Genomic DNA, 24,683 nt, shown 5'->3' with positions numbered 1-24,683 from the left:
TGAACTGATAAAATCATTTCTGTATTTATATATATATATATAGAGGGAGGAAGCGGATAATGTCAGAAACAAAAGCCATTTTCAATATTCCTCTCCTTTGAAAACGATAAAATTACGAAAATATATAAGAGAATTTCATAAAATGAAAAAGCTTATCTTTAAAATAATTAGTTTATCTACTCGATTTTCTGGTGTCTAATAATAATGTCCGTTTATGTATAATTTTTGGTTCCTTTTTTTTTAAATAGTGAAAGAAAAAATTTAAATATTTTATTATTAAATAAATATTTACTTGAATCAAATAATTTTTGATAGTTGAATTAAATAAACTGTATTTGCGAACCAAAAATTTCTGTATTTAAAATTAAATACCATTTCAAATAATAATTATTTAGTTCAAGTAAATATTTATTTGATAATAGTAAACGATTATTTGAATGAAATAAATTTTTTTTTCAGTATATTTAGAAATCTGTAGCGTATATAAGGCGTGAAATGCCAAGAGCATAAAGCAAATTGCATTAGAAAATAAATGTCAATTTATAAAGAATCTTGTTAGAGGGTATAAAAGTATATATATATTTGAAAACAAATAAAGACTAAAGAGAATCGAATCTCTGTCTGCAGTGTCCAGTATCTTATGCTCAAGTAGAGCGATCAGCGATTTAAAAATCCAACTTTGGAATCCTCGCTCCATTGAGCTTTTGCAAGAAATTTTCATGCTCGATTTGTCAGCGTAACCGAGAAAAGACGTTCCAAGATTCTCTTTTTTCCTGTCTCTTTCTCTCTCTCTCTCTCTCTCTTTTTCTTTATCCCACGCTTTTTTTTACACCTCACGTTTTCATATTATTCGTGTTTGCTGAGTTTTTCAACGCGCGCGCCAGGTTAAAAGAATAAAAACTCAAAGGAGTTTTTCTTTCCTTTGAAAAAACCATAACTTTTCATGTAAGCATATTTTTTTCTATTTTTGTTTCTCAGTATATATATATATATATATATATATATATATATATATATATATATATATATATATATATATATATATATATATATACAATATGAGAAAAGAATTGTTTCAGCATAAATTGAGAGGCATTTGGAGAGGAAAAAAATCTGTTTTCTCTGAATGCTTTTATGAACTTAAAATTACAAATAAACGTTGAGTCTTATTAAACCTTTCTTTTACTACTGATACTAAGATTTTACTTCGAAATTTTCTGACTAAAATTGCTATTGCTATTGATTAACAAGAATTTAGAAAGTTAAACTAAAATTTAAAGCTAAAATTACAAGTATTTAAAATTGTCTGACTAAAACTTACATTTACTACTGATACCAAATGTCAACGCTTTGTCTGACCAAAACACACTTTTATCACTGTTTTCTAAAATTAAAAGAACTCTAAAACTTTTGTCTGACTAAAACGACGTTTTACTACTAATAAAATATTTTTAAAAAAGTGACAATAATCTGTCTAATTAAAACTGACTTTTACTACTTACATCAAAGTAATAATAAAAAAAATTTTGTGTCTGACTGAATTAGTATTTTACTACTCATTTACTAATTTATAAGATCTTGAAATTAAAACCATTTTTATTATACTAATTATCATCAATACTACAAGAAAAAATAATTTATTTGACTAAATTTTTTCTACGCAAGGAAAATAATAAGAGAAATTAAAAATCTTTTAATAATAAGCCAAGAGAATAAAAAAAGATTTTTAATAAAATTTATTTCATTCATTAAATCTCTTATTTGACTATTAACAAATAAATATTTACTTGAACCAAATAATTTTTATTTGAATTTAATAAATTGTATTTGAATCACTATATATCTACACGGAAAATAAAATTTGATTCAAATAATCTGTAACTTTATTATCAAATAAATATTTACTGAAACCAAATAATTTTTATTTCATTCAATTAAATGTATTTGTTTTAAATAAAGAAATTATTTATTCAAATACCGTTTATTTAAGTCATGTAAATATTATTTGGTTTAAGTAAATATTTATTTTAATAATAGTCAAAATTATTAGCAACAAATAAATTTTTTTTTTCCGCCTGTAAAACAAATACGATTTATTTGTTGCAAATAAAAAAATTATTTGATTAAAGTAAATATTTATTTAGTAATAATTAACTTATTTGAATCAAATAAATTTTTTTCTAGATAATTGACAAAATTGAATAATTAATTAACGAACCCTTTCACACACACAAACCTATAATGGCAATATCTTAGAGTTGGGTCAATATGCTGGTCAATATTGGGATTTTGTTACTTCCAATATTGGACCAATAATACGTAAACGGGAATAGTTCATCAATGGTAGATGTTTGGGGTGTAAACGGTAATGCCAATAATTACCCTAATAATAATGATCACATTGTACCTTTACCATGAGAATTGAGACAAATATTTGTTCAATTATAAATGGCTTATTCAAAACAAAAAAAAAAAACAAAAAAAAATTCAATCTATAGCCTAAAAAAAATATTTCTTTTACAAATTTTGTTTACAGAAAATAATTTTTTTTTTTTTTCTAATCGAAAAATCAAATTATTCAATTTTAAAAATACGCTTCCTCTTTGAAAACGACAAAAATAAAAACAAAATCCTAATATTTTGGGGGAAAAAAGGCTAAAATAAAATCAAAGCGAGACTTTTTATTTTTAACCCGCGCAATTTCAATTTTTTTTTTTTTAAAACCTCATCTTGAAAAAGAACAACATTGAAGATCATTGAGAATTTTTTTCCTTTCAGTGAGGAAATTGAAAAAGTATAGTATACTCTAGATATGAGAAAAAAAAAAGCGCAAGTTTATAAGAGAAGAAGAAGAGTATGAAGTGCGAAAAGAAGCCAGTGCTGCGGTAAAATGAGATTGCTAGCCCGTAAAAATTCCACATCGAAATTTCAATTCTTCGAATTCACATACTTTTATTTCAAACTACACTATACACTATGATAAGAAATAGGATTCAACAACAAAAATCGGAGATTTTACATATATTAATTTTCACTAAATACGAATAGATTAATTTTTTTTTTTTTATTTTCATATTTATTTAAAACACAGAAAAATTAAAAGGCATTAAAATAAACTGCAACGCTTATTATTTTAATCCAATTTTGTTTATTTTAATACCAAAATGAATTAAAATATGCAAAATTGGATTAAAATAATAAGCGTTGCAGCTTATTTTAATATACCTTATAATTTTCTGTGAATAAATATATTTATTTAAAATAATTATTTACACAATACAAATATATGTATTTTAAAAAATATTTATTTAAAACATTTATTTTAAAAATAATTTATTTTGCTCTAAGAAATTATAAATTTTTTTTCACCCCTTTTGTAACATATTTCAATGTTCATTAAAAATTATCCAGAAAATATAAATATATAAGTGAGAAATAAAATTTTTCATTTTTAAATTTAAACACCTTTGGGTCGTAAATTATATATATATATATGGGATAAAAAGTTTTTTAATTTGAAAAATTTTTTGAAAGTATAAATTAGAAGTGAGCTAATTAGTCCTTTAAGGATCTTGAATCGTGAAGCGTCAACGATCAGGCTTTTACGTAAAACTTTAACAAGGTTTAGATAGATATAATTAATAAAGTTCCCTCTTAATCGCACCTTTATAGCAAACTTTTGACTTTAATTACGATCCCCCCCCCCGCCCCAATGTCGTTATAATTAAATAATTTTAAATACGGTATATAAAACCAATGGCAAACAGAAATTATATATTCCAAATAATTTTCTTTTTCCAACTTTAAAATTATTATTATTATATTATTTTGAAAACAAACACACTTCCCTTATTTAATAGACTCGATAAATTATCCTCTCAAGAATTTGAAAATTATTTAATTTCTACAAATTTCTCAGTCAGGAAAATTTGAAACGAATTATATAAAAATCCTTTTTAATTCGCGTAATTAAAATATAAATAGATGATAAAACGTGAATGAAAACTCGAGACATAATTAATTTCTTGCTTATTGCTTCAATGAAATTTTAGATGTTATTTTTTTTTCCCACCACCATAATATTTGTATATATAGTATATGATTCTCATTAAATTTTTTGAAGCCATTTTAATTTTTTTTTTTTTTTGATTTTATGCCAAAAAAGACCGAATTGAAGAAAGGAAACAAAAATTATACGCAATCTGTGTTTATAGATGTACTACTGTGTGGCAAACATGGGAAATTACCCGCATGTACGTATTCACGCTTCGGGCGAAATAAAATTTTAGTAACAAAAAAACATAGAAGCTTCGTCGCTCGCGCCGTAATTAAATTCCATTTATCCTGATTGTCATCTGGCAAAAAAAAAAAAAGAAAAAAAAAAGTTGGCTGCGTGAGTCACGCCACTTTGAGCTGACCAACTGATAAACTTGATAGCTATTCATATATATATATATATATATAGAAGAAATCAAATTTTTTTACTATGCTTCAAAATTTTAAGAAACAATTTTTTTTTTTATTTAAAATAATTTCTTTTACTCCCTTTCTAGAAAAAAAAAAATTAATATTAAATTTCAATTTATTTTCCTCAAATTTTCCTTGAGATTTTTAATTTTTTTTTTGAAAATTATGAAAAATGCAACCTAAATTTTTAATCTTTTTCTCCTCACGTGTAATGTGTGTATTTCTAGATTCACGGGAAAAAATTTAAAAAAGTGAAAATAAAAAAAAAACAAACAAAGTCAAACGAAAAAGGGTATAAAACTAGAAAGGAAGAATTCACGACCACTAGTCAAATGCTGACAGAAACGTTATCACTAGTTTCGAACCAAGGGAATACACACGCAGAGAGCTCGTGAAAAATTCGCTTTCAACTTTTCAACGTCCCGCCATCACATACAGTTTTCAATAAGAAAAACTGTTTATAATGAAAGTGTCCAAAACGAAATTTCCTTTGAAATAGTTTTTTTTTTTTAAAAAAAAAAATCATTTTCAACGAATGGAAAAAAATTTATTATCAAATTCAAAGGACAATTTTTTGATTTATATAAAATCATTAAATAATTTGTGTTTTAATAATAAAAAAATAATATTATATTATAATATAAATAAAATAAATAAATGTAATAAAATTATAATATATATTATAATAATATATAATATAATATAATATAATATAATATAATATAATATAATATAATATAATAATAATAATAATAATAATAATAATAATAATAATAATAATAATAGTAATAATAATATAATTTTACATCCTAAATAAATAAATTTTTAATTCAAACAAAACTACATATACATTGTTTTGTATAGAAACAATTACTAATAAAATTGAAACTCTCAAACAAAAGAACGGAATTTCTTTTATGAAAACGAATTGTTCTTTAGGAAAAAAGAAGAAATGTTTCGCGAATAGGAATTAAACAGACTGAATAATAAAAAAAAATAAAAAAAGAGTATATAAACTAAGGCCCTCACATCATTTCCAGAAAAGTTATATCTTTCAAAAGTTGGCAACACTGGGATCGAGAAGTGTTAGATATAAAGCATCACGTATAGATTTAACGAATCATAAAATTTAATTAACGGTCACTATACAGTTGCTTTGTATTTTTCCTTCGCCTTCAGTTGAATGGAAAAAAAAATTAGAAAAAAAAAGTTAAAAACTCAGAGAAACAGAATTTAATTAAAAGCAGCATAAGACTTTTCCAACGTTTATTCATAAATTTCTTTTTGCTTATGCGAAGAAAACAAATTCTTGTAATTAAAATTGTAAATTGGTTTTATATAATATATATATATATATATATATATATATATATTTTTAAATATATTTTATATTAACAAGCAATTAGAAATAGTAAAAAATAATAAAAAATAAATATATTTATTTTTTGCAAATAATTATTTATTTGATTTAAATAAATCGGCTGAGATAAATATACTCAAATATAAATTTGCTTCAAATAAAATATAGAAAATTTCCATTTTTTATAATAATATTTTTAAGTAAAAAAAAAACCCCTTTTTAAAAAAAAATTTTTTTTCTTCAATTTTTTTTCAATAAGAAAAACTTTTCCCTTATAAATGTAAAATTGAATAATTCCAACTTATAGAAATTTCATCCATAAAATTGTTGGAAGATTCCATACTTCCTGTTCAAAGATTATTGAGAGTTTCTCAAGAAAAGTCAAATAGGGTCGTAAAAAGTTGGCAAAAATCCGATGAAAATATTATATAGGAATAACAAGCAAAAAGAACGAGCTCCCTTTTTTTTATATATAAACGATTCAAGCCTAGTTTTGTATATCTATATATGAAAGTATTTATCAAGGAAAAAATTCGTTTTGATGGTAACTGTTGGAAAAGAAAAGAGGGTGAATCCCAAAAACTGGAAATATGTTACTATATATATATATATAATATATAAGTTGAATCGAATTAAAGGGGGTGTCTCGCTTATCAAGAAGACGAGTCGAGCCCCGAAGTTACATGGATTACGTTGGATTAGGTTTATCGCAAAACTCTCTCAAGTTCTTGTCTAGTGCCTTGGGGTCTTGGATTCATCACGAACCCCCTAATTATCGAAAACAGGATGAGAAGTTAAAAAAAAAAAATATTTATGCAATACTAAAGAAAGCAACTCGCCTCTCTATTATCTTTGTTAAGTTAGTGAAATTTCACTGTCCTATCGGGAGTTTACATCGACTTTTCCACAAAGAACTTTCGAAGAGCTTTTCAAGAGAATGGCAAAGTTTAAATAATCAAACGTATAAGCGTGCCAACGTTATATACTCTAAACAAAAGAATATATTTAGAGGGAGAAAAATTTTAATTAACCATGAAGATCAGATTAACTTTTAGTAAATTTTATTTTCCTATACATTATTAATTATAATTAATATTTAATAACTTATAATTGTCAATGTTTTCAAATTTTTCTTTATTTATTTCTTATTTATTTTATTTTTTTTTGAAATAATTATTCTTTAAAATTACATCTGCAAATTTTTATTATAAAGTAGTTAAACTTGTACAAAGATTGCAACCCTAACTAATTACCTAGTTGCAATAAATTATGACTCAAAGCCATAAACTTAAGCTAGCACTAAATAATATAGATGCGATCGAAGCGAGATGCAGAGAAGAGAGTTAAATATAAAAAAAAAAATTGTCAATTCAAATTTTTTATAAAATAAAAATAATTAAATTTGAAAAAAAAATTCCCAGTTACAAAAAAGGATAATTTTGTTTCTTGTTGAAATTTTTAGTTTAAAAAAATTATTATAAAACATGAATTTATTTTCATTTTGTCTAAATGATAAATACAAAGAAATGCTATATTTCAAAGCGCAATTCTATATAATAAGAAAATACCGATTTAATTTATAATTAATAATTAAATTCATATTAATATAGCAAGATAATAAAAACGTCTTTTAAATTTTATTTTACTAAAATATAAAACTCAAAAATAAAACTGTCATAATTTCTATCAGCAGAGAAGTAACGAATAAAAATCTCATAATTATTTAAATATTACAATTATAAAATTTCAAATTTTTAATAAATTATTAAATATATTTCTTTACTAGTTGTTAAAATACAAAAGTGTTACAGGTCAATCGATTTAGTTTTTATTAAGAAATATTTTTCAACATGATTGAATATTGGAAAACGAAGAATGTTGAGGTTTAATATTTGTTAAATAATGAAAAAATAAATTATTTCTGTAATGCATTTTAAATAAAAATTTACAAAAATAAATAAAAAATTTTATGATTTTTTTTTTCATTTTTTTCACGAGAAATCGATCTAATTGTCTAACAAAAATTATTGTATCGATTTTTTATAAAAGAGAGAGAGAGAGAGAAACACATTTTACGCATTTTAACAACAAGAAAATCAATTAAAAGCTACATATATATGTATATGTAGGTGGTTTAAATCTCAATTCTTGAAAATGTTCCGAAAGTGGTACGCAAAAAAGTATAATAAAAACGTTTGGGAAAATCGTTTTCAGATTCTTTTGAAATTCTAGTGATCCGAATATAAACCTCATTCCAATTTCGAAGGCAATCGTGTTATTCCATTTACAAAAAAGACACGATACCTATCCAAATACACAGGCAGAAAAAACTATATATATATATATATATATATATATATATATATATATATCCTGACAATTGCTTAAAATATCAAATTTCCTACACCCATATATACTCATTTTTCACACTTCCACTTTTTAACTTGAATATTGTATTTCACTCACATGTGAGATTTACAAAAATTGACTAAAAAACTTGAAGTAAATAAACTGTTAAGTGGTCTTTAATAATTTTTCAATTTGTATTTTGTAAAATTTTCTATTATACAATTGACATACAATTGACCCTTTCTACTTAAAAAAAAATTTCCAATATTTTGTCAGACTACAATTGACTTTAACTACTGGCACCAATTTTGTCTGACGGCTAACTGATCTTTACTACTTATTCAAAAATAAAATTAAAATTTTTTTTCTGGCTACCATTGACCTTTACTACTTAAACAAAAAAATTCTAATATTTTGTCTGACCATCATTGACCTTTACTACTTGACTAAAAAAATTTCTAATATTTGTATGGCTATTACTGACTTTCACTACTGGCACCAGTTCTGTCTGACTGAAAACTAACCTTTACTACTTATTCCACAAAAAATTACAAACAAATTTTGTCTGGCTACCATTGACCTTTACTACTTAAACAAAAAATTACTAATATTCGTCTGGCTACTATTGACTTTAACTACTTATTCAAAAAAAAAATTACAAAAATATTTTGTCTGACCATTATTGACCTTTACTACTTGACTAAAAAAATTTCTAATATTTGTATGGCTATTACTGACTTTCACTACTGGCACCAGTTCTGTCTGACTGAAAACTAAACCTTTACTGCTTATTCAAAAAAAATTACAAAAAAATTTTGTCTGGCTATCATTGACCTTTACTACTTATTCAAAAAAAATTACAAAAATATTTTGTCTGGCCATAATTGACTTTTACTACTTAAACAAAAAATTCTTAATATTTGTCTGGATATTATTGACCTTTACTACTTATTCAAAAAAAAATATTTTCTCTGACCATAATTGACCATTACTACTTAAACAAAAAATTCCTAATTTTTGTCTGGCTATTATTGACTTTTCCTACTGGTACCATTTCTGTCTGACTGAAAAACCGACCTGTACTATTTATACTAAAAAATTACAAACAAAATTTTGGCTGGCTATTATTGACCGTTACCACTTATTCAAAAAAATTTTGACTGGCTATCAATGACCTTTACTACTTAAACATAAAAATTATAATATTTTGTCCGACTATTGTTAACATTCACTACTGGTACCACTTCTGCCTGACTGAAAACTGACCTTCACTACTTATTCAAAAAAAATTACAAATTTTTTTCTGCCTACCATTGACCTATACTACTTAAAAAAATTTCTAAAATTTATCTGGCTATTATTGACTTTCACTACTGATACCACTTCTGTCTGACAGGAAAGTGACCTTTACTACTTAAAAAACAATTTCAATAATTTTGTCTGACTATTATTGGACCTTCACTACGTGTACAATATCAAGAATTTTTATAAGTCCGACTGCAACTCACTGTTACTACTGATACTAAAAAAAATCCAAACCTTCTGTCTGACTAAAGCCGTCTTTTACTACTCAAAATACACAAATTACAAGAATTTCGAAATGCAAACTCGACAAAAAAAATCCAAACCTTCTGTCTGACTAAAGCCGTCTTTTACTACTCAAAATACACAAATTACAAGAATTTCGAAATGCAAACTCAACAAAAAAAATTTTTTCAAAAAGAAAATTTTATTACCAAAAAAAAAGGACTCGCTCTCAAGCAGTGAAAAAACAAACAGCACTTTTGTTAAGAAAAACTAAAATTGTTTTAAAGACACCTAAGAGACTCACGAAACTGTCAGAATGAGAGGCCAAGTAGTAAAACGAGGATAGAAAGGGGGGAGGGTCGGGTGTCAAGAAGGCGGAAGTGAAGCAAGTGGGAAAAGCGAATTATCCTCGTGTGCAACAGGCACAGACCTCGGAGGGCTGCCAACTCTAACCGGAAGTAGGGTTCGCGTGCAATCGCTGCGACGACCGTACGAATAATCTATTAAATGGCGTTACTGGAAGCTTTCAAAATGGCGACCACACCATCGATCCCCCTCCCCTCATATATTAACATACCAAGAATGAGACTCTCTATCTCTCTCTCTCTTTTTTCTTTCACTTGCTCTCGCACTTTATCTCTCTTTTCCACCTCCGATACTCGCCTCGATCACTTTTCTCTTTATACCTTTATTTTTAACACTATCTTTTCAATAATGTAGGCCGCAGAAAAAAAAATCACGAGAAAATAAACTATACTCTCCCTTTGCCGTACTATTAACCCCGTCTGTTAGTATTTTTTATTTTTTTTTTTATCTTTTTTTTTTGTTACGCTTAAAAAAAATACAAATTATTATTTAAATATATCGAATTACAGGGATAGAAAAAATTTGCTGTGGCAGCGAATTATTTGCTGTCACATGAAACTACGTTAGCTAATAAACACTCAGAAAAAAATTCGTTTGAAGCAACCAAATTTTGGTTAAATCAACAAAAATAAATGCATTGACATAAAGTTAACCAAACATTTGGTTGCATAAACCAAACGTTTATTTAGTTCAATTAAATTTTTTCTTTGTTCAAAAAATTTATTAAAATAAGCCAAACAGTTATTTATAGATCAAATAAATATTTATTTGAATTAAACAAATTTTGTTTGAACTAACCAAAAAATTGGGTAAATATAAAAAAAATGGTACATTTGGCATCTTTTTTCTGAGTGTAGGGACAGCGAACAAATTTGCTGTGGGGTCAAAAGTTTGCCGTCACAGTTAATTTTTAAAAATTAAGACTAATATTGGTTCTTGAAAAACATTCCTTAAATTTTTTTTGTGGCATTTAAAAAAAAAAATATTTATAAATTCGTTTTTTTTGCTTGTGGCAATTCTGAAATGTATTTTTTTTTTAAATCCTAATCTCGTGAAAATTTCATCGTTTTTCATTCTTGATAAAGCAAAATAAACCGTTACGTGATTAGAATGTAAAAAAAGAGTGATAGGCATTTTATTATGAAAGATAGTTATCAAGTGGCACATTAGGGAACGTACTCTTGGTTACTGCCTCGGTACTTAAACTTTATGCCCTATTTATTTACTTTTTTGTTTTTTTTTTTTTATTTTCTTTAGCATAGTATTGTCCATGCAGGACAAAAAGCATTTTATCCATTATTTTATGACTGAGGTTAGTAGACTATTATATATATATATATATATATATATATATATATATATATATATATATATATATATATATATTTTTTTTTTTGCTTAAATGAAGCACGAATACGCGGCTTTGTCTTCTTTTATGATCGGTGTAATTTAAAAAAAAAATTCCGAGAAAAATGCCACACACAACCGCTTCACTTGTATTCACATATATATTTTTTCATCATATTTTTTTTATATTCCTCACTTTCTAGTACAAGATTTAAATTTTTTTTTACCAAAGGCATTTTTATAACCGCTTACATGTTTAAATGAAAATAAAATTATCTCTTATATTATTTATTTTTTAATAGGAAAATATCGTTTTTAATATTTATATAAAGGAATTTAATTTAATTTTCTAATATTTTGTCACAAAATCAATTGCTGTTTGTTGATAATTTTTTTTACATACAATAATTTAAATCACTATTTTATAATTATTAATTTTTTAAAAATATTTTACAATGCCTACTCTCTAAATCTGAATTAGTAAAAAAGTTTACTAATTTGAATTAGTGATTCACTTTTTGCTTCTGAATTAGTGAAATTTTACTAATTATTAGTAAATTTTATTAACAATTAGTAAAATTTAACTAATTCTAAAGCAAAAAGTGAGTCACTAATTTAAATTAGTAAAAATTGTTACTAATTCAAATTTAGAGAGTAATTGAAACTTTAGAAAACTCAATAAAAAAAAGAGGAAAAATTAAAATAAAATTTTATAAAGGTATCCAATTAAATAAATAATTAAAAAAAAAAAAAAGTTAAAAAAAATATTTAGAAAGGTAAAAAATTGTACATTTCAGTAAAGAGAAAAAAAAATGAAGAAAACAATATATATACGTGAATAATGAAGAGTTCCATGTAAACAAATTGATTAAAGCTTCGAGCAAAATTAATTTGAAATTTTTTAATTTTTTTGTCCGCATGTAAACGCGATAGGGTTTCGTTAATTATTCTCAGTTTAGGAAAGCCGTGCGTAAATTAAAGTGAATGATCATATAACCAAAGCTGTTAACTGATATTTACTATCGACCTTATGTCAATAATGTCTGTATGCAAATAGAGATGATATACTGACAGTGAAATTAACTCTGTTGAGAGTTGCTCGACATTCAATTTCAGATAACTATCATCTATATATATATATACATATATATATATGATGTTCTTATACATATTTGACAGGGTTGAAATTTTTATTTTTCACAGGGCAATAACAAATATATATCAAGTTTCAATAACTATATCGAATATTTTCAAACAAAGTCATTTTCATCAAAAATGATTTATAAACAAAAAAAAAGTTTGATTAACCATATATATATATATATATATATATATATATATATATATATATATATATATATATATAGACCGCTCTATATTGGTCGTTATTTAATGACATTCATATCCGCTTTTATCTCTGATCTAGAAATCAACATTGTTTTTACATTTGCGACAAATGTTGATATTCACTACGGGAAATAATACATATATATATATATATATATATATTTAAACTTCTCTTAACCAATTTAATAATTACTAAAAATAATTTTTCTAATTTAAATATAATCTATAAAGTAAATTTTAAGGAAAGAATTGAAAAAAAAAATTTTTTTTCTTCAATTTTAAAAGAATTTAAAAAAATTTTTAATTTTAAATATAAAAAATGTAAAAATACTGAATTATTAAAGAAAAAAAAAATTCAAAGTAATAAATCATCATATAAATGATTCTTCAATATAAATTGAAAATTTATTATTTACATTTATTGTACTTTAATCAATTATTTTCATTTCTTGTAACTTTAAACTTCTGATATTTTATTTATAATTTTTCCTTACTGTTTTCTTCTTCAATTTTTCAATATTTTTATCTCTATATTTGATTTTCATTTAAAGAAATTACATATATCTCGATTGATATATTTTATTTTTATTTTCTTTTCATAATATTGCGATAGAAAAAAAGGAAATAATTTTTTAAATTCTTGTAACTCAAAATTTTTACTATTATTATTTTATTTTATTATTATTATTATTATTATTATTATTATTATTATTATTATTACTATTATTATCATTGTTATATTATTATTATTATTATTGTATTATTATTATTATTACTATTATTATCATTATTTTATTATTATTGTAATCATTATTATTATTATTACATAAATAGATTAATATTTGAGAGTAATTGATATTTTAGTTTCCCTATATGTTTTGAATTTGGAAACAAAATTACTTTAAATAAAAAAAAAATTATTAAACACAATAAAAAACGAGAATATAAATCATAATATTCTATATATATATATATATAAAGATATTAAATTCCTAAACGCTCAATTTTAGTAATCTCGTTTCCACATAATTTAACATCTGCTAGCAATGTCTCTAGTCTCGAGATGATAAATCGAATAAGACTTGAAGTCAATCGTTTTCCCTGGATGAGCTTTGTTCCCGCGAACCGAAATTCTTTTTCTTTTATCATACAATTTCCGGAAATTCTCAATTCACATAAGCGCGCGTAATACAAGGGAACTCGCGTCATTGTTGCATGTTCTTCTATCTTTCCTTGACAGACGTTCGCAAAACAATTAAAATATCAAAAAATGGCTTTTCAAAAAAAAAAAAAAAATTTCACATATAAAAATTATAAATAATTTTCCAATTAATATTTTTAATAATTTTCTCTATGAAAAAAAAAGTGAAATTCAATTCTGAAATTTATTTACATCAATATATTTGATACCAGTAGTGAAAGTCATTTTCAGTCAGACAGTGTTTTAAATTAATGTCATTTAGAGATAGCAATGGAAAAAAATTACGTTTGATTTAACAGTTAATTTATAATTTTGAAATTAATTTAAAAATCTAAAATTAACATTTCTTTAATTTAAGATTTATATTCTAATTTGAAAACAGTATAAAAAAAAACTATTTTTAATTTAATTATGAAATATTTAATTAGATTTTTCTCGCAGATGAATTATTTTATATTCTTTTTAATTTTTACAAGCAGTATAGTAAAGAAAGATTATTAATTTAATTCGAAAGTAGTAAAAGTCAGTTTCAGTCAGACGTCATGTTAAATTCACGTATATTTTTACTTCAGTAGTTAAAGTCACTTTTCTATTAGACATAATGTTTTTAAATTATTCTTCTTTACTTTTGTAAAAATTGTAAAAAATTTTCAATAAAAAAAACTTAATTATTTTCAGTAGTAAAAGTCAAGTTTGGTCAGACAAAATATTTGAACTTCACGTATCATATTTTTTTATCACTTTTTCACTCTTTCTTTATAAAAAAAAAAAAATCGCTTACAAGAAATTCAAAAAAAATATTAAATTGAGAAAAATTTTTTAATTTAAGAAACATCAAATTGTGATAAAAAAATAATTTTGTTTGTTGATAATTAATTAATTTAGTATTTAATTCAATGTTGTTATTCAGTTTACCAAGCTCTAAATAATATAATAATAATAGTTTCAATAGGAAATCAGAACAATGATAAATTCAAATAATTGCTAATTGTACTTTTAATTCACGATAATTTCAAACTGATATTCATATCTGTTAATGGCAGTTCCAATTGCATCACTACACTTTTAAATGTTTGTTTAAAGCAATCGTACTTTGAATTGTATTTCTAATTAATTTTAACTGTTGAGAATTTTAATTTCAATTAAAGTCACATTAAAAACAATGTAATTTCTCTTTTTCTCCTTTTTTTGGAAAAAAACATTGGAAATTTCAATTTTGAAGTCACACACAGAAAAAAAAACTCGCGAGTCCGTGGAAAAATGGTTCAACCAAAACCTGTTGCGGAAGCGAATTCACTTTTTCTCTACTATTCGCGGAATTTTTTTTTTTTTTTTTTCAATCACGTTTTTAACCGCAGGAATTTGGTAAAACTTTATCCCAGTTCGATGATTAGGGTTACCAATGTTGATTGATTTTCACTTTTCACGAGAGTTGAATGTTTTTTTTTTTTTTTTTTGGATTCCATATCATAACAAAATTTGTACTTTAAACACTGATTGTAATCGATTTTTTTTTATTTTTTATACTGATGAGATTATAAACGATCACTGAGTCGACAAACACGCGAAACGATCAAATTCCAAGATAAAAAATTATCTTTTAGAATCGACAAACACATATACATACACACAAATACACTATCCTAATTAATCGTACACTGATAAATCTAACACGGGAAACACTCAGGGGTGCGATTAACGGCGAAAGAAACAGATTGTTTCCTTTTTCTTCAATCTCATATATGATAGATAGTTTATCATTTTTATTGTATTTCTTGACTCTCCTTTTTTTTGATATTTTATATTTCCCTCGACAGTTTGAAAAAAAATTTTTTTTTAAATTTTATTTTTGGTTGAGTAACGAGCGCAGTAAATAATCCATTTCCCTTGGCGTGAAGCTGGAGCGCATTTAATGTCGTGCATAAACGAATGTATCATGCAAAATAGACGTGAGTGATTATATAATTTTTTTTTAAAAAAGTAAAATAATAATCGATTATTTTTTATTCACCTAATGAGTTTTGAAAAATTTTTTGGGAAAACAATTTTTAAAAAAAGGGAAAATAATCAAAAGGGAAAATTTGTTTGAAAATTGAAAGAAAAAAATTTTTCGTAAAATCGAGAGAAAAAAAGGGAAAATGGTGGCAAAAAAAGGAGAGAGAGAGAGAAAAAAAGAGAGAGAGAGAGAGAGAGAGAGAGAGAGAGAACTCGTGGTTGCTCACCTGGGGTAGTATCATGACGTGCGGCAGCTGGCGCGCCTCGCCGCGCACTGACTACTCTGCACCCCGAGCACATCACCCTCAAGCTTTCCCACCATTACGGAATCCCAACCCCCCTTTTGCTTCTTTCACATATAACCACCACCACCCCCGAAAAAAAAAGCTCGAGACGAATCCCTCGCGTTCACAAGGTATACGATGCTCGTTTTGCTCACAAGAGTGAGAGAGAGAGCAAGAGAGAAAAGAGAGACGCGGAAGCGGTTATATTAAAAAAGTCACTTCACTTTTCAGCAAATGTGAAGAAAAGAATTCAACCTTTATATTCACGAATAGTAAATAATATCTTCTGAAAATTGTACAAAAATCTCAAAGAAAAGAAATTGCAAAGAGCGCATTATTAATAAAGAATTTGATAGAAAATTTTTCCTAATAAAGTCAGCAAAAAAAAAAAAAAAAATTTACATAATTTATTCAATTTGTATTTAATTTAAAGGTATATTCTTCAAATTTAAATTAGTGAGACTTCATTAACTAATTTAAAAAAAAAATATAGTCATTTTTTTTTAAATTAAAATTTTGACAAAAAATTATAATAAAAAAAAAGAAATAAAATAATATATTAATAATAATAATAATAGTAATAATAATAATAATAATAATAATAATAATAATAATAATAATAATAAAAAGAAGAAAATAATAATTTTACTTCACTAAAAAGAACCTCCCAAAAAATTTGAAATATAAAAACAAAAATTGTTTTATTACCCCTGAAGAGAAATATTTTTCAGTCTAATTAAATGCTACTCGCGAGGGAAATAGACAATATATATATATATATACTAGGGGGCTATGCCCCCTGCGCGCTTCGCGCGCCAACCCCCATCCCCCCTCCTCTCTGCCCCTCCTTTTCCCCTCCCCCCACCACAAATTTAAAGGTTAAGATCGTTTCAAGACTCTGAATATAGCCGTAAGTCCCCCCTCCCCTTTCTTCTACCCCCCTTTTATTGACTTGCGGCTGTATTCAGAGTTTTGGAACAGCGGCGGCAACGGCTTCGCGCCCCAACTCCCATCCCCCCTCCTCTCTTCCCCTCCCCCACCCTAAATTTAAAGGTTAAGATCGTTTCAAGACTCTGAATATAGCCGCAAGTCCCCCCCTCCCTTTTCTTCTACCCCCCTTCTCTTGACTTGCGGCTGTATTCAGAGTCTTGGAACAGCGGCGGCGGCATTGGCGGCGATATATTTTTGTAATATAGGTAGATATATATATATATATATATATATATATATATATATATATATATATATATATATATATATAAAGTCTTTATTACCATGAAATGAGAACTATCTCCATTCTTAAGTTCTTCAGCTTATTATGCATACATATAAGCTTAACATAATTTTGTAAATAGAATTTTTTTTTATGAAAAAGATGAAAAAAAAGGATATTATATGTTAATGAATTTATGAATAATGAAGAATTCTATTTTTATTTTTACATAATTTAAACAACTTTTTTTTTTGAATTCTTTTAGCAAAATAAAAAAAAACATATAAACAATATTGTAACATAACCGCCGTCATAAATAATTCATAATAACCCGTGTGGAAAAAGCCACGATCTTGCCCTCAAGAGTTCGGGGCCCCCGGCGGGGGCCCATGAGGGCTGATCCATATGGCGAATCCATGAGGGGCACCGTAGGGGCCCCGCATGGATCGCCCTCATGATCGATTAGCAAAATTTTCTAAGTCCAAAAATAAAATATTTTTTTATCACCAAAAAATTAATGTTTATAATGATTCACAACAATGAAAAACGCGTTTTTAATTAAATTATATTTTCACTTTTTTTGAAAATAACACTCACACTTATGGCGAATCCATGAGGGGCACCGTAGGGGCCCCGCATGGATCGCCCTCATGATCGATTAGCAAAATTTTCTAAGTCCAAAAGTCAAATATTTTTTTATCACCAAAAAATCAATGTTTATAATGATTCAGAACAACGAAAAACGCGTTTTTAATTAAAATATATTTTCACTTTTTTTGAAAATAACACTCACACTTATGGCGAATCCATGAGGGGCACCGTAGGGGCCCCGCATGGATCGCCCTCATGATCGATTAGCAAAATTTTCTAAGTCCAAAAGTCAAATATTTTTTTATCACCAAAAAATCAATGTTTATAATGATTCAGAACAACGAAAAACGCGTTTTTAATAAAAATATATTTACACTTTTTTGAAAATAACACTCACACTTATGGCAAAATAGATGAGGGCCACCGTAGGGGCCCGCATGGATCGCCCTCATGATCGAATAGTAAAATTTTCTAAGTCCAAAAGTCAAATATTTTTTTATCACCAAAAAATTAATGTTTATAATGATTCACAACAATGAAAAACGCGTTTTTAATTAAAATATATTTTCACTTTTTTTGAAAATAACACTCACACTTATGGCAAAATAGATGAGGGCTATCGTAGGGGCCTCGCGTCGTTCGCCCATATGATTGCATAGCAGAAATTTCCAAGTTGAAACCCCGCGCATGCGTCATATTTTTCGAAGGATATTTATAAAAAACGTGATGATACACACCTAACCTCGCAAAATTAAATGTTCTCCTAGCTCAATTTAATTTTCATCTAAGGTGTTGACTGTTTTGTGGTTTTTAAAAAGATGGATAGAAAAGAGCAAAATAAGATAAGATGTCAGAGATATCGCTCAAGTATAAAATGCTTGACCGAGTTAAATTGTGATACAACACCAGAGGAAATTTTCGTTGACTGCTCTGACGGTGAGTATATTTTGACCAAAAATAATACAAAATGATATTAGTAAAAGAAAGTTTCTCTAAGAGATAATTATTAAATTGGTTAACCTAAAATTAGAGTCTTGGTTTTCTTAATTAATTATTAATTTTTTTTAAAATAAGTTTTAGACAATAATTAATATATTCATTGTTTTTACTATCTTACATTATATTGTTTATGATATTTGTAGAAGAGGATCGAGATTATGGCTTTCCTGTAAATTTACAAGGAAATGAAATGGAGAAAAATGATTATGTTCAAGAGGTAAATGAAAGTGATTATGTTGAAGACAAAAATGTAAATTCTCAAGATAATTTTATCCTAGGAAGTCAAGATTGTTTAGAAGATGGAGAAAATTCTTTAATATATGAAGCTGATATTATGGATGCGATATTTCTTGATACTGATGAAAATTCAAGTGACGACGTTTCTTTTAGTGACCAAAACGAAAGTGACAACGAGCAAATACAAGATGTAGAATTTGACTCAAAACAAGATGAAGTGTCAGAAATTCCACAACTGAGGGAATGGATTAAAAAGAAAAATATTCACCTTGACGCTGTCGATGAATTGTTAGTAATTTTAAGACAAAGATTGTTACCAACTTTACCTAAGTGTGGTAAGACATTTTTGAAAACTGCAGATGCTAAATATAATTTAATTCAAATGGAGGATTCAAATCAAGAAATGGGAGAGTTCGTTTATTTTGGCATTGCAACTGCACTTCAAGATTGTGTGAACGTAGATTTGCATGAAGATAAAATTCTCCAGTTATTATTTAATATTGACGGCATAACAATGACGAAGTCAGGGATTAATGATATGTGGGTTATTTTGGGAAAAGTTTTCTTTGACCCTGATGTTTATGAAGTTTTTCCGATTGCTATTTTTTATGGTAAAACAAAACCGAATCTTGAACAATTTCTTGAAGCATTCGTAAATGAAAATAACAAATTTCTAAAAGAGGGAATCAAGATCTCAAATATTCATTTTGAATATCAAATAAAAGCTTTTATATGTGATACACCTGCCAGAGCCTATTTAAAAAATATAATGGGTCATAAGAGTCATAATGGTTGCGAGAGATGTGAAATCGAAGGAACATCCGTAGAAAGAACTTCTGTATTTCCCTTAACTAATCAACGAAAACGAACTGACTATAGGTTTCGAAAGAGAAAAGATCATAAACATCATCATGGACCTTCGCCTTTAGAAAAAATAACTCCAATTATTAATATGATAAAAATTTTCTTGTTAGATTTTATGCATCTTTGCTGTTTAGGAGTTATGAAGCGAATATTAGAATATTTGTTGGCGGGTGACAAAAATGTGAGGTTGAGTGTTTCAGAAAGAGAAGAACTTTCCAGGCGTATGAATGTCTTATATACACAAATCCCATCAGAATTTCAAAGAAAATCAAGGTCGACAAAGCATGCTGCAAAGTGGAAAGCTGTCGAATATAGGTTTTTCCTACTTTATTGTGGGCCCGTGATAATGAAAAAACTCGTACGAATAGATTTGTTACAACATTTTTTACTTTTCCATACTGCATGTAGAATATTGTGCTGCAAGACACTCTCGATTCTCTATACTGAACGAGCAAAAGAGTATTTAACAAGTTTCTTTATTGCTATGAAAGATTTTTACGGTGATAAATCCCAAGTATTAAATTCACATTATTTAATACATCTTGCAGATGATGTAAGGCGTATGAAATGTTGTCTTAGTCAACTTACTGCTTTTCCTTTTGAAAGCTATTTGGGGAAATTAAAAACACTTATTCGTACATCATACCGACCACTACAACAGATATGCCGACGACTGTATGAGCAGAATTTTTCTTTTAAAAGACCGTGTTTACCACCATTATATGAAATCTTAAGTAGGAGACAAGGTTCAATTTTAAAAATAAAATATAAACAAGTTAGCTTTTCATGCTTTCCACCTAACAATGCAATTTTGCTTGATAATAATTTGATTTTCACAATTAACTCAATGTTTGAAACTCCAGAGGGGATTCAAATAGAAGGGCATACTTGGAAAAAAATTAAACCTATTTTCACTTATCCGTTTGATTCTGGAAAATATATGAATATGTGGGAATTGAGAAACAAATCTCGAAACAAAGTGAAAACAATTACACTAAGTTCAGTTAAAAATAAATTATTAAAGTTTTCTTTATCTTTCGATAAAAACAATGATCAAGAACGCGTTTTTGTAATTCCTTTTCTTCATTAAGAAATAATGTTGTATCAAAACTATTTGAGTAATTTGTAACGTTTTGTTTTTATATTTCAAATTTTCCTCCATTTCGAACAAACTGTTTTTGCGCATGACTAGAAAATGTATGTAAAATGGCGTTGATAGTGTCCGTAATGTTCACGAGTTTTTGATTAAAAATTTGTTTTTTCAAAGAATTGAACCAATAAATCTTTACATTTGTGTACTAATAGCTTTGATATTCATTTTAATAAAATAATTAATATTTAGAAAATATAAAAAATTTTGCATAAATTAGCTCTACATCCTCAGTATTATTATAAGTGTGATTTAATAAATTTGAGGTTATGTTCTAAACACGTTATTTTTCTGAGGTTTTTATTCAATGCTAAACTGAAGTAAAAAGTGACAACAAGTTATTAAACATGAGGTAAGAGTTCTAAATAACAAATTTATTAACGATTTATTAATTTATTCACGAAGTTATGTCTATTTTTTTTAAAAGTGTCGATTAAAAAATTTTATACGGGCAGTCCATGTCAACTCAAAATTTTTTTTACTTTAGTTCATCTATAAGTAATAGTTCTTCTGAAGATGAAGAGGAAATGTATGATTATCAGATTATGGAATTTATAAAACGAGGACGTAAACCTGTGAATCGAATGGTGCGAATAGTAATTAAGCCGTGGATTAAAGTCACAGCAGGAAAAATTAAAGTACAGTATATGGAGGAGTCTCACAACGAAGAGGATAAATTGCTTATTCGAAATCTAATTCTAATGATGTCTCCAGCTCCAGAAGATTGGCCTTGGTTTACTGTAGTTCCTGTAGGTCATGGTAGTACGTATATCATTAATTATTTTGCAATTCAAAGGTAGTCTAAAAGTAATTATCTGTTTTAAATTATAATATCCTGCTTAAATTTTTTTAGAAACCTTGGAAGAAGCTGAAGAAAGATTTGAAAAATTGGGTGGCGATGACTATGCTTTCACTCAAGATTCAGGCGATCCTAAGATAAAGGCTATTAAACATCAGAAAAAGATAATAACGCAAAAATTAAAAATTTCTTCTGCTACAAAAGAGGCTTTAAAAGTAAAAACTTTATCAGATTCCGAAGAAGGGCAAAAAACTTCAAAATACAGTACACAAAACATTTCCAAAGCAGATAAAATTGAAAAAAAGGATTCAAGTTGCTCCTCTTCAGAGGGCACTACTGCTAAAAGAAATAATAAAATAAAGAAACATTATAAAAAACCTACAACAGAAACGACTAAAAACAGAAAGCTTAAGTTGAAAAAATTTTCAAAAAAAGGTATAGAAAGTGAAGAAACCCCAAGTAGTTTGTCTTCAGAGGATGAAAACAATAACTTATCAGACCCAAAAGTGAAAACAGATAATAATAATATGTGTAATACAAAATATATAAATAAAGATGCTGAATTAGAAAAAAGTTCTAAGAGTGAAAATTTATCTAAAGAATCTAAGACATCGGAGTTCAAGATTCCTGAAAATAATAAACATTGTAAAAAAATATCACAACAACACAAGAATTCAAGAGAATCTGACGTTTTAAGACTCAATCAAGAACCAAAACATGTGAAGTCGAACTTCTGTGGTAAATTTACTATAATTTTTATATTTTTTGATTTATTTTATGAAATTATATATTTTTATTTGTTTTCTTTATTTCGATATTTATTTGCAGAACTTGTTTTAAAGAAACTCGATGTCCTTAAATCAGATATGAACAGAGTTGAAAAAAAATTAGATAAATTACTTGAAAGTCATTCAGCAATAACCAATGTGCCAGCGGTTCCTAATTTTATAACTAAATACGAGTTAGTATTGCCTATGAGTAATGAGCAAGAATTCACTATTTTTAACGATAGATTAGAATTAGAAGAAGATTTTTGCAGTGGTTTTGTGAGTATACTTAAATAAAAATTGGAATAATATAATATTTTTCTATTTGATAAAATACTTATTAAAATATTTAATTGTTTAATTACAGAAAACATCCCTGCCATCTTACTACGACCGTGATCGCAATATCAGGAATACTTTACGAAATATTTTTAAAGTTTTTTTCTCTCCGGAGCTATTAAGAAATTACACAGTTTCAATTCAAGTTGGACCGAAAAAATTGTTCTCTAAAAAAAAGATTTATTGTTGTTTATTCGGTAAGATATGAAAAAAATATTGTTTATAGAATCCATATATTATCTATTTTTTTTACTTATACTAACTTTTTGTTTTAAAGAAACTTTAAAACTCTCTCATATGGACAAAGAAACGAACCAATATATTGAAGACAAGGCTTTCTCTAAAGAAATAGGAACTGTATTAAGAGGGGCAAAAGATTGGTTTGGTGGCCGAAAACAGAGGTCGTTAAGCGCACCTGAGAACATTAATTAATCATTAAATGGAAAATTTAAATGAATCTTTCATTTCTTTGTAATGTTTAAATAACATTTTAAATATTCCTCTACGATTAAAACAGAAACCTTTAAAGGTTAGAGGATGATCTATCTTTTGTTTTTTGGTAAGTTGATGAAGAAAAAACTATCATTTATAAAATTCTTATTCCCGAAATATTTTTGTTTCAATTATACATTAATTTTCTTTTATTTTATTTCAGAATTTCTAAAACCATTGACAGCAGTCAATTCATGACATAATAATGTAACAACGCTCGAAGAGATTTTAAAATTTAATAAAAATCACTGGAAAAAATATGATTTGAGATATTTTTTTTACTCCTTATAATTATATAGATTATATTTTCACTTTTTTATAATTTAATATCTTAACTTTAAGTAAATGATGTTAAGCACTAGCTTTTCTGAGTTAGGTATTTTCAAGTTTAAGTGCCATCAAGAAGTTAACATTCATTTTCACGTAGCGTGCGTAGCGTAGTTGGTAAAGCGTTAGACTCGTAGTCATTAGGTCGTAGGTTCGATTCCCCCCATGCGTTAGATTTATTTATTTCTCAGGTTTGCGTTTAATCATTAATTCTATGTATGAATTAATTGAAAAATGAAAATATCCGATAATAGTATGCAGAAATTACATATTTTTTAATTTTTTAATTATAATTAATTTATTATTACTTTTAATTATATCCGACAGTTAATTAATTAGAACGTTAATTAATAAATTCAATTTGAGTAAGAATTTAATTTAAAATTGAATAATTATTAAATAAATATGTTATTTATTCATAATTTAAGCTTATTTATTATTAATTAACATTTATTATTAATATTATTGATTATTATTGATTAAAAAACATTATGGCAAACTTGAGGGCAAGATGAGGGCAAACGTGAGGGCCCATGAGGGCGCCCATAGGGGCGCCCTCATGGATCGCCCATGCGGGCGCCCTCATCGATGAGCATGTCGTTTCCATGAGGGGCCCCTATGGATCATCCATATGCGGCCCTCATGGCATGAGGGCGATCCAT

At 26.4% G+C, this 24,683-nt stretch overlaps 3 protein-coding genes across 5 annotated transcripts in view; 2 read left to right on the top strand and 1 right to left on the bottom strand.

Moving 5' to 3' along the window:
* LOC127289116 (dopamine receptor 1-like) overlaps positions 1-16,270 on the bottom strand; it is a 104,425-nt gene extending 88,155 nt beyond the window's left edge. Inside the window, exon 1 of one of the 2 annotated variants that reach the window (XM_051317285.1) lies at positions 16,187-16,270. The gene's annotated coding sequence lies outside the window, so the exon portion shown is untranslated. The remainder of the gene's footprint in view (positions 1-16,186) is intronic. The other variant, XM_051318055.1, reaches the window with a different exon arrangement.
* Positions 16,271-17,792: 1,522 nt separating this feature from the next.
* LOC127285866 (uncharacterized) lies at positions 17,793-21,261 on the top strand. Of its 2 annotated transcripts, XM_051313169.1 has the most exons (3): positions 18,919-18,983; positions 19,190-19,263; positions 19,325-21,261. In XM_051313169.1, the coding sequence occupies exon 3, from the start codon at positions 19,381-19,383 to the stop codon at positions 21,235-21,237; it is 1,857 nt and encodes a 618-aa protein (XP_051169126.1). In that variant the 5' UTR covers positions 18,919-18,983; positions 19,190-19,263; positions 19,325-19,380; the 3' UTR covers positions 21,238-21,261. The 2 variants fall into 2 exon arrangements, with proteins under 2 accessions (XP_051168400.1, XP_051169126.1); XM_051312443.1 differs by having other exon boundaries at positions 17,793-18,983; positions 19,190-21,261.
* A 264-nt stretch (positions 21,262-21,525) lies between these two features.
* On the top strand, positions 21,526-23,952 carry LOC127287153 (uncharacterized). Its single transcript, XM_051314319.1, has 7 exons — positions 21,526-21,649; positions 21,785-22,059; positions 22,151-22,834; positions 22,925-23,142; positions 23,231-23,399; positions 23,480-23,761; positions 23,858-23,952. The coding sequence occupies exons 1-6, from the start codon at positions 21,645-21,647 to the stop codon at positions 23,632-23,634; spliced, it is 1,506 nt and encodes a 501-aa protein (XP_051170276.1). The 5' UTR covers positions 21,526-21,644; the 3' UTR covers positions 23,635-23,761; positions 23,858-23,952.
* The last annotated feature ends 731 nt before the right edge of the window (positions 23,953-24,683 follow it).

The sequence above is a fragment of the Leptopilina boulardi genome, unplaced genomic scaffold (assembly GCF_019393585.1).
Source record: "Leptopilina boulardi isolate dan_hultmark-lab unplaced genomic scaffold, ZJU_Lbou_2.1 LbouV2_1, whole genome shotgun sequence".
Lineage (NCBI taxonomy): Eukaryota > Metazoa > Arthropoda > Insecta > Hymenoptera > Figitidae > Leptopilina > Leptopilina boulardi.
The sequence above is the reverse complement of the archived record's forward strand: the minus strand, read 5'-3'. Positions and strand labels throughout refer to the sequence as shown.